This window comes from Struthio camelus, chromosome 2 (genome assembly GCF_040807025.1).
Source record: "Struthio camelus isolate bStrCam1 chromosome 2, bStrCam1.hap1, whole genome shotgun sequence".
In the NCBI taxonomy this organism is placed as follows: Eukaryota; Metazoa; Chordata; class Aves; order Struthioniformes; family Struthionidae; genus Struthio; species Struthio camelus.
This window is the reverse complement of record NC_090943.1, coordinates 42512989-42523966: the sequence shown is the minus strand read 5'-3', so window position 1 is coordinate 42523966 and position 10978 is coordinate 42512989. Positions and strand designations below refer to the sequence as shown.

The 10978-nt window shown below is 36.2% G+C and overlaps 1 protein-coding gene across 3 annotated transcripts in view; it reads right to left on the bottom strand.

Annotated features, from left to right (window-relative positions):
- Window positions 1-6997: 6997 nt before the first annotated feature.
- Window positions 6998-10978, bottom strand: part of KCNH8 (potassium voltage-gated channel subfamily H member 8) — a 207044-nt gene continuing 203063 nt past the window's right edge. For all 3 annotated transcript variants that reach the window (XM_068935379.1, XM_009676395.2, XM_068935380.1), the window contains one exon: window positions 6998-7710. In XM_068935379.1, coding sequence (XP_068791480.1) covers window positions 7006-7710 — 705 coding nt within the window. In that variant the 3' untranslated portion in view covers window positions 6998-7005. The remainder of the gene's footprint in view (window positions 7711-10978) is intronic.

Here is a 10978-nt window from a genome sequence, read left to right as displayed (position 1 = left end):
TCCTAGGAGACATTATCAAGAATATTAAAAATATAATATTTTACAAAAGACTTAGCAGTATTTTTCTTTTAAAAATAAGTCTTCACCTGTTAGAGGGGAAACAGGAGAAAAGGTTTGCCTAAACCCGATATGGTGGAAGTTTCAGTAGCTATTAGTGTACTACATACTCATCTGGGATTCTCTGGCACAATCTATAGTGCAAACTGGTAACTTCTTGCAAGAGAAAATGAGCAGGTGATGACTTTTTTTAAACCTGCAGTAACTGCTTGGCAAACATGGCTGAAGAACAATATTTTAAAATACCTTTATGAGACAGCATAACCTTCTGAGAGTGACTCTTTTTTCACACCTATTAGATTTCATTGCAGACAAAGGGCAGAAGGGAACCTTGTCATTTGCTCTTGGAAAATAATTTCAGACTGATGTGAGAGAGAAGAAAAAAATTTAATCTGTATAGTTACAATTATTCTGCCATTTTCATTAAAAAAGTCCAATAGAAGAAGCTCATACAATTTTCACTTTCTACAGGCTTTAAAAATCTGTTTAACAGCTATTTGCGCCGTTACTGAAATAATGTTGAAATTTCCCCAGTAAGACTGTGATATGTGTTTTTGTGAATGAGTGCTATGTAGAGGGAAAGAAAATAGAGCTGTACCAGATGTGTGTGTTAAGGTTAAAATTTTGTGGAAGGATACTCAGGAAGTAAATGATTGACAATACTGGCCTTTAAGGGAGCATAATTAGTCTTTAAAGCTACCACCTATTGAGACATGTGGTTCTAGTTTGTCTCATGGTGCTGCTGTTTTTGTTCTGTGTCTGACTGCAGAGCCAAAAAGAAAACAGTGCGTGGGATTTGATTGTTTGTGCACAGAGTGGTTAACTTTTTCTTTTTTAAGCATCAACTAAAATCATCCTCATGAAGACAAAATTCTGCAAATATCTGAATTGTAATTGAACACAATTTGTCATCTTGCATTTTATTACGGGCAAGTGAAGAAAGACACATTCCATTTAACTGTATAAGGCGACCAGAGGTAGAAATTTGTACTAAAAATAAGGAATCAGAATAGTTATTGCACAGCTCAGGACTGAGCAGATTTATATAATCACCTAATATGTAATAAAGGTGAAATTTAAGCGCAGATAAGCGGGACTTATTTTTGGAAACTTGTGCTGACCATTCTAAATTTTTAGGATGCAAGGACTGTTAAATATGAAGACTTGTGAGTTTTTCATTTGAAACATTCCCTCTTTATCTTTGCATGTTTCCCTGGGAAATTTTGTCTCTTTTTGATTTGCTTAATACTTCAACTGTTATTTTGTAACACCCTAGAATAACAATCCCTGCAAATTCTAGTTTTGCCTGCTCCTGAGCATTTTCTTTGTGATGCCTGTGGTGTCTGAGTGTCCTCCTTACTGCAGTAGCTCTTACGGTTGTGCTTTATGACAGCATTAAGAAACTTTTGCACCCTTACGATTTTGGGGAAAAATCAACTGTAACAGCTCAAAGGCAAGTAAAAAAAATAATGTATTTTAAATATTTAGTTTTGTTTGGCTGTAACTTTTGAGGACCTTATCTGAACTTTTTGAATGTGTGAGGTTGAAAACATAGCATATAGGGTAAGTAAATCGGAAAACTTGAGTTTCTTTTAAATATTTCTTTTAAATGATCCTCAAAAGCCAATTAGTGGAAACATTAATCACACATGAGACTAATTCTATTGTTATTTTATCCTTCAGTTAGTTTAATCCTAGCAGTTTACCATTGCAATGCACATCACTTGCACAGTTAATGTCATCAAAGATATAAATCTTGGCTATTTTGTTTTCTCTAATTTGCCTTTGTTGTAATGGGCTGTTTCTTGATCATGTGCGACTACTTTCGATTTACTGTGGCAAAAATTAACAGCTTCATAAAGGACTGTGGAAGGATAAATTTGTGTTAATTTCTTGTGCCAACCCTTAAGGCATACCATCAAGATATAAGTGCAAGATTATATCCTAAATTTTACAGTAAAATATCTTGAACGTGAAAGTATTGATTCTCCTCATGCACAACTTTTGTTGTTCTATGTTTTGACTGAAATTAATCTTTCAGCTCACTTACACTTGATTAAATTGGTTTTGGAGAGATTGCCAAAGTCTGGGAGATTTCTGGTATCAAGGTAGATATAAAATAAAATCTGATTTTCATTAGTTTGTTTAAAGAACATAACTTTCCTTAAATAAGAGGATCAGATCTTTGGCATTTGCTTTGTGTTTTGGAAGCAGGAAATTGCTGTTTCTTGTCGTTGTTGTTGCCACTGTTTGTTTGTGTGTGGCAGGAGAAATGCAGGGACTGTGTGAGCAGAAGCTTATGATGTGCAGGGGAGGTCAGTCTGGGAATGATGAAATGACTTTTATTTTCATTTTGAAGGGATAAGACTGATTTTTGTTTGTGAGATCATCTAACAAAGCTGCAGGTATGCATTTTTCTTAAGGGAATATGGATATGACTATTTTTGACTATTTGAAGATACTGAGCAACGTGGGCTTAGGATTCTTGTGTTCCATTGTCTGATTTTCTGGGTGAAGATCATGCAAATTGCTGGAATTGGGGACTGCTATGTGCCTTCCTGTTACTGAGTCATGGGATGGAGTCAGGAAACCAAGCACCAGCCTTTTGCCTTTTCTTACCACCAAGCTAGGAATTTGCACAGCAATGGAACATAAGCTTATTCTTTTTTTAATATTGAAGTATGTTATTGGAACCATTTTTCTGTTTTTCTAGAAGATGAGAACGTGACTATGAACTTCTTGTGGTAGGTCCAATAGCATTAAATATCTGCAGTGTGTTCCACAGGGACAGGCTTTTAGGCTAACCGGAGAAAACACTGGAAACATTAAGAACAATTTAGTTCAGCCAGAAGCATCATTTGGGAAAGACACAGTTTCTTTACAAGCTACCAGGTGAGGCTGTTGACACAGTATGTTACAAATCTGCCTCATACAATGAAATCTTCTGAAATCTCATATGCAGTTAACAGATGGACTAATTAGAGACTAAATTATTTATGGCAGTTAACTGGCAGATGGGTCAAAGCAGGGTTATCTCAAGAAGTGGATATGACTTGTGAGAGAAGATGGGAATTTGCAGGATTTGTGATGAACTCCGTATCTTAAATTGAATCTATTAGTTATCAGGGACACAACACAAATGCATATCTTTAGAAATGCATCCAAATGCATCAAGGCAGAAAACAGAGGTAAATTAATGAGGGACCCTAGTTTTTTTTTGGAAAGTCAATGGAGGCAACTACAACATATTGTGAAGATAATAGTGCGTGAGATATTGGTAAGACATTGGTGTTTTACTGCCTGAATCTTGAGAGAGAGCAAATCTGATGTCTTACTATGTGATTGTGTTCAGTAACTGCTTGGTTCATTAGTAGCTGGTTAAGATATGTTTCTTTGCAGTGAACTGGGCAGGAAATGAGGAAAGAAATGACCAAGTTTGACGGTGATGTTAAGTGGATAGATCAGAGAATGGGTTAGAAAGGAACTTAAGCCTTAAAAAAAAAAAAAAAAAAAAAAAAAGTAGGGAGAAGAGAGAGTGGGTAAAATTGAGTGTGAAAATAAGCAAGCAGAAGAGAGAACAGTTACTGTGCAAAACAAGAAAAATAATAGTGAAGGGAAATGCAAGAAAGAAAACATTGCAAATTATCAGGTGGAGGGGAATTGGATGGGAAGAACAAATCTGAGACAAAAATGATTTCTTTTTTTTTTATTTGTTTAAAGCTTAGTGCAAAAAAGAATACAGTAAATTGCCTGATTTGAGTTCCCGGATGCTAGTGTGTGGGATGCTTGCACTGATGTCCCTCATGAGCGTGTTTTGAGGAACATTTGAACATTACAATGGCTGCTGCTTTAAACCCAAAAATCCTCTATGGCCACGCTGCGTTTGGAACTATTTCCTTGCGTTAATAATGTCTCTCTCCTAGAAATGCTGTGTTGTTCCATAATGCATGTTCCTTCCTGTTTGTCCCTATGAGTCGTCATTTTTACCTCCAAAATTGTTATTTGTTGCACTAGTTTCAAACAAAAGCTGACCAGAGAATAGAAACCCTCTTCAAATCCAGGTTTTGATTTTGCTGCTCTTTACTTACTTGGTTTCAAGCTGGAGCTAACACTTGTCCTGTGCGAAGGTCCTTCAGCTTTCCTCTGGGAGGTGGTACTCTCACCCATATGATGTGCATTTTATAACCTCTCTGCAGTCTAGATAACAGCTATTCTTTGGTATTAAAACAAATATAAATGGCATGGAGTTTGTTCAGCTTTGTTTAGAGCGTGCTTATACTTGACACATGCAAAAACAAGGAGCTACTTATGACAAATTGCCTAGTTTTATTGCTGCTCAATTATCGTACTTGCATTTTTTTTCACTCTACAATTAAAGGTACAACAGTAAAACTATGGTTATTTATGCAAAGCGGTTTTTTTACTGAATTTTTTTGAACTTTATTTTAAACTAGCACAAAAAAAATGGCAAAAGAAAACAGCAAGTTTTGCTTTCACTACACTAGCACTGAGACAGTGAAGGAGTGTATGTGAGAAAAATAAACACCTCTAAAGCATATATATATAATGATTTATGTACTGCTTATAAAAAGAGAGTGCAAGCACTGCTCCCAGCCTATATAGTATATAGTTATACCAAGTGGAAATTATTAACTGATATTGGGAACTGAGCATGGTAGACAAAGACTATACTTGCACACCTCCAGTCAAGAGCTGGGATACGGCGAGCTGAGATTAGCTTGCGCATTTTACTGGTGCAATAGTTTTAGGCCAGGTTACCTTGCGAAGCGTGAGAATGCAGTGAAGAACTGAGATTTGCAGACAGCTATGCTGCGTATACTGGTGAATCCTTTTAAAAAAAAAAAAAAAACAAAACCCTAGTATCTAGCCTTTCTAGATACTTCTCTTCAGAGCACAGGCAAGGGGCTCTGCTGGCTGCGGTGAGGAAGGCGGGTGACTTATTGCTACTGAGAGTCTGGCCCATGTGATGCTAAGTCTTCCCTGCTGGCCCAGGGTTACTCAAATATTGTCGTATGGCCAGGGATGCGCTGTGTTCATGTGGGCCGGTTCATGTGGCCTCCCTAGCTCTGCCCTTCTTCCCTGCGCTGGTGGGGATGCGTATGGCAGCAGACTGCTAAAGACGGTGGCAGGCAGTATTCAGTGAGCGCTTCTCTAGTTCATGTCAGAGGTGGGGGGCAGCTATATATAAACTCTTATGTTGAAGTTGTAGCACACTGACAAAATTTAGGCAGCTCAAAATGAAAGCTGACAGTCTGTCCTTAATTTGCACCAGTGGGGAAAAATGATGTGAAGGGACACAAGTCAGGCACAGAGTATCAGCTGGGATTTGTGTTCCTGTGTACATGAAAAATTTTAGCCATAAGCACAGACTTTGAAGCTTTTACACAGACAGAACTCTTTAGGAAGCTGACTATAAATTTGTGGTCAGTAAAAAATTTTAGTTTGATAACTACTGCCAGTTGGTTTCAATTATTAAATGTAATTTAATTTAGGTCTTCATTTTAAAAAGTTTATTGTGGGATATAAATGTGTTTTCTAGGAATCCTCAAAAAGGACATGCAAATATGCATGCTGTGCATCTTTAAATACATAAATCAAAATCTCAACGCAAAACAGTTGTTCTGTTTGTACTGGAGCTATATAAATTTCTAAGTACTGAAAAACATCATTTCTTTTCTGAACATTAAATTACGTTCTAGATCAAATAATTTGCCAAAGCTATAATCTCTCTTTTTGGGGAGCAGGGAAGAGGGGAGTGTTAAAAGTCAAAGCTAATTTTTAGTTTTGCAAGTAAAACTAATCAAATTAATTTTTTAAAAAACTTTTTTCTTTATTTCTGACTATAATATCCTAATTTTCTCCTTTAGTATTGCTCTTGCAGTTTACTCAATGGTTTGCATCCCTCTTAATTTTTTAGCCACATTTAAAATGACAGAATAGAGATGCAGTGTAAAACATCGACTTAGTCTTAATAGAAATACTACAACACTAAGATGCAAACCAAGGATACTGACTGTTATCAGTATAATAATTCACATGTTAAATATTGATAGCTGACTTAGTATAGGATACAACATTCCAGGTATTTTATTTTTTTTTTAAATAAAATAATACCTTATTTTTATTTGTATTCCACCAGCATGAATACATTCATTCCAGATTGCATGCACATAAAAGGGAATCCATTTGTAAACTACATCATCTTAACAATAAATAGTTTTGATCTAATAATACATGATGGTAGTGCATCTCTTGTTAAAACTGCAAGCTTTTACCAAAACGAGAACAAACTCTTACTGTCCTTATAAATATTTTAAATAGTTTTAAAGTACATATTTCATAGCAAGTTTAAAAAAATAGTATTTTTTTGATAAATTAGGAGGTTTCATTTACATGACAAGAAACGTGCAACAACTAACCATTCTCTACCAACTCTATTTGGTTGATTGTCTAGAAGACATGCAGCGATAATTGTCCCTTTGCCTTCACAGAACTGACAAACAGACCAGCAGGACCCATGATCACCTGAAGCAAACAGTGCCATAGATATTGTTTGGGAACAACCGTCAGACACTCAGGGAAAAATCTTTGCTTCGATGAACAAAAGCTGCCCATGACAGTTCTTTTGTCCCAGACTTCCAGCTGCTCTGACCCTCAGGGTCTTTCGACTATCACAAAAGTCTGCCAAACAGACCAGTAAGTTACCTCTGTATACAAAATGCTTTTCAACATGCTTCTAGAATCTAGAAATTTTTCCCTACAGTATGAACCAGCAATACCTTTTCTTTCTATAAATCTGAATTTTCATATTTTTTAGGTCTCCACAATTGCTAGAGAAAAGGTCAAACAAAGCAGCCGTGCAGTACTCTATGAATTTAAAACTGTCAGCTGTGGAACATGCTTTGAGTACCATTTAACTTTTTCTCTTTATACATCTATGGCTTGGTTATCTTTAACAACCTTTGTGCTTGTCACAATGTCTAATGGGAAATCTGAGGTTCGTGCAGAAACTGTTCCTGTTGTTCCTTCAAAGTCCCAAGATCCTGGTAGGTTCTCGAGGCTCAGAGAGCTGACTGCTCCTTGGCTAAAGCTACCTTCCTCAGATCGGCTGGGGAGCACGAGGTGTAGTGATGTCTCTGATGAGGAACATACTGAAGAAGAAAGAGTTGCTGAAATAGACTGAAGAGGAGTCAAGGTAGTGTCTGAATGTGGAGAGGTGCATCTTAAAAGTTGCAGATTATCTTTCTGAATTACCTGATACTGGGAGGGTGAATTTTCAAGGCCTGAAGTATAGTAAAATTCACTGTCTATAGAATTTTGAATGTTGGATTCAGTTCTTCGGGGACTGCTACCTACAGAAGATAGATCTGTATCCCAAATGTCACATAATGCGTTACCACGGCAAAGTTGTGCTTTGGTGCAAGCAATGTTCCCAGCTTGCATGTGCGTGCAAGGTTGATGTGTAGTCCAAGTCATTCGAGTCTGCAGGCTCCCCATGGTAGGGCTCCTAGACAGGCCATGCACTGCACAGACCCCTGGAGGCTTCTGTGGTGTCAGGAGGTTCTCCAGAAGGCGCATCACATTCTTCATATCTCTACTTAATTGTGAGACTTCTTGAGTTAAAGTTGTCACCTGTTACGGCAGAGCAAAATACCCCAATACTTATTTATGCAGTACATTCATTTTGCAGACGTTCCTGAAATACATTTTTACCTTCTTTCCTTCTAAGGACATCAGCATGGATTGCATAGCAGAGTATCTTTACTTAAAGGAGATATAATCTACTAATATACATGTGGTAAGTAGGTCATCCATTTACCTTTTTGCAGCTACATGTTACACCAGCTGTGGCATATTGAAATAATTAAATCAACTCAATCAAAATACATGATGGAATCATCATAGGCAGAATTCACCTGTCTTTAAATGATACTCTGTATATAAAGAATGGCTTCAGGGTCAGACCTGAGATGAATCTGAGTGACAATATGATGTCATTAGCTTCTTGATGAATCATTAAAATATCTTAATGCATAAATCACTTGCATATGGCAGTTTTATACCGATGAATTGCATATAAACGAGGCCTTGTGAAAACTGGTTCAGAAATACAAACGTGAAATATACTATGGTCTTCATGCTAAAATAAAAGAAACATGTGCCTGAATTTGTCAGATGCAAGCAACAGTTGCATGCAGGTCTAGACTACTATTTAAAAACACAAAATAAAACGAAAAATTCTTCATACTGACTTTAGTTTGAACCAAAGACTGGAAGCTCTCAAGCCCACTTGTTACCTCTAAATTGCTTCAATGTTTATGCATGAAAGATATTGCATATAAGGTTGTGTCTTTCCAAGAGGCAGTAATCCACAGCATAAGTTACTCTGGTGCGTGTGTGAAAGGAAGAATTATATTTTATATGTAATGTTTCTTTTCTAATGCAAGTGCTGAAACCATTGATAAAGTCCAATTTTTTACATGAAAAGAATGTCTTTAATCTCTCCAAAACTGCTGTTGTGAGCAGGGATCAGATTCACAGGTTCTGAATTTGTTTTCTGAAGTACATTTAGATCTGCATAAGGACATCCTTTGTGACATCATAGGGATATTTTGGGAAACGAGAACCAAATTCAAGCATCAAAATGACTAGTTCATCATTTTAAATGCAGTTGCCTTTTTTTTTTTTTTTTTAACTCTTCTTAAGAGAAAGTTAAAATCAGTCAATTATTTGTAATAAAGAGAAATGAATCTATAGAAGGGCAAATGAACTTTGCTAGTCCATTTATCTTAGGTCAAAAAACCATCGTTTCTGTTGAAACATACACAGTTTCTCACAGCGATGCTAGTGAAAGTATTCTGTTGAAAATACATGACTGCACATTTATCTTCAGAAAAATAAACCACCTATCAGAAAGAGAAAAGGCTAATTCAGAGGCACTTTCTTTGCCGTGCAGTAAAGAGGCAACCAGTTATGTGTGCTACACAAATTAATTTTCTTGTAATCAGACATACAGTGTGAATTTTTCTGACAGGACAGTTGCAGAAAATCTATTGAGAAGACCACTTCAGGCTGTGTTTGAGTGCATTGTCATCTTCCACAGGACAAGAAACCCTACGATGGAAGGAAAGAAAGCAGGAAGCTCCATTACAGCTCCTGTAAATCCTTTCTATTCCCAGAATTAAGATTCAAATCCATGATATGGTGTAATAGTTTTGTAATGATTACCCTGCCCCTGGAGGGAATATGGTGAAGAGGAGGAGGCTCTTGAGTGACATGTTGTAGGACCCCTCCCCCTCCCTCCATCTTTGTTTAGTTTGGCCCATTTTTTTTTCCTTCATTTCTAATTGCAAAAAAGCTTTTTAAAGGTTTAATTTTTCCTTAAAATGTTTCTCTTGCTAGTTCATTGAGGCAATATAAGAAAAAAATCAATCCCACTGTCAATACGAATTCAGGATTGTCACAAGGACTGATTACAACTTGCTCTAGCACCCAGATACCATTTTTGATATATAAGCTAGCTCTTGGGGTGTTGCTTTTTCAAGAACTCGTTCTTGCACAGTGACAAGAACTGACCTGATAAATTGGCCTTTGATGTATGTTTTAATAGTTTTCAGTAGTTTGATAGTTTCATGTCTAAAGCTTTCATGCTAAACTTTGATATTGACCCTCATTTAGTAAAATCTATTTGATCTAATACTGTTAATAGACACAGCAATTACATTTAAAAACTTCTCTGGATTTTACCAACTGCTTATCTTACTGGATTAAAAAGAGGGTTGGAAGGCCTCCAAAAACATATTATTAATAATATCTATACCATTACTAGTTACTATGTATCTACATATATTACTATATACTCAAGTACTTACGTAGAATACTATTACTGTTACTATCTACACTATGCTATACTACACGTATATTTATGTTATCCTTTTCACACAGAGATTCTTGAGCACGTTGAAATAAGCGGGTGTACCAGGAAATGATTGCATCAGTGACGGTAACAATGTCACAATGCTTCATGAAGTACGAATGAAGAGGAATTAATATCAGAAGAAATTTTAAGCCTATGAAACAAAAATTGAAAGGAGCAGAGCTTCCTGCTGCGTGAAAGGACTAATTCCTTGTCTGCTGATAAGGCTATTCTCTTTTCAGGGGTTCATTTATTACTGCTAGGCTATACGGCTAGTTGTACAAACGGCTCAACACTGTGCTGAGCAGGCAGCTTTAAAACATTCTGTGAGATCCCAAGTGTAGCAGGAATGCTACCTTAAGCATTTCTAGGACTTGAAAAAGGTACTGCAGAATATTGTGTAATGTTTCCTGATACAGAAACTGGGATTTCCACAGAATTGGCTTGAAATAGTGAGAAAGGAGGTTTGTTTTTTTGTTTATTTCTTCTTCTGGTGCTGATCAAAAGCAATGCTCTGTTATCTTTTAGGAGACTTTGTTACAAAGAAGGAGTATTTTTCAAAAGAGTTTAGAAAAGATTTCTCTTTTTTTTTTTTTTTTTTAAGGTATGGATTTTATAGTAACAAATATAAGTTTTAGTAGATGTATTTTCCATTTCCAAATGGCCTCTGCATTTCAGTATTAAACTGTTGTGAAGTTTAATTGGATACTTTCTTCCATGTAGTTTAGTAGGAAATGAGGTGATTGTATTTAAATCTTTCCATAAAAGTGATGAAAAAAATCTGTGTAATGTAAGATGATGATTACTGCTTTGTTTAACACTATTAGTTAAATTAGCTTCTTTGTTCATTATATATTCCAACATTTTAGTTTTTTTAATGTTACATTTTTCTGGTAAAAATGCTCCTCTCTTATCACTGTTCCTGGAGAAATACATTCAAGTTAACAGGACCCCTATGAAATTCTGCCTAGAAAAAGGGTTTTC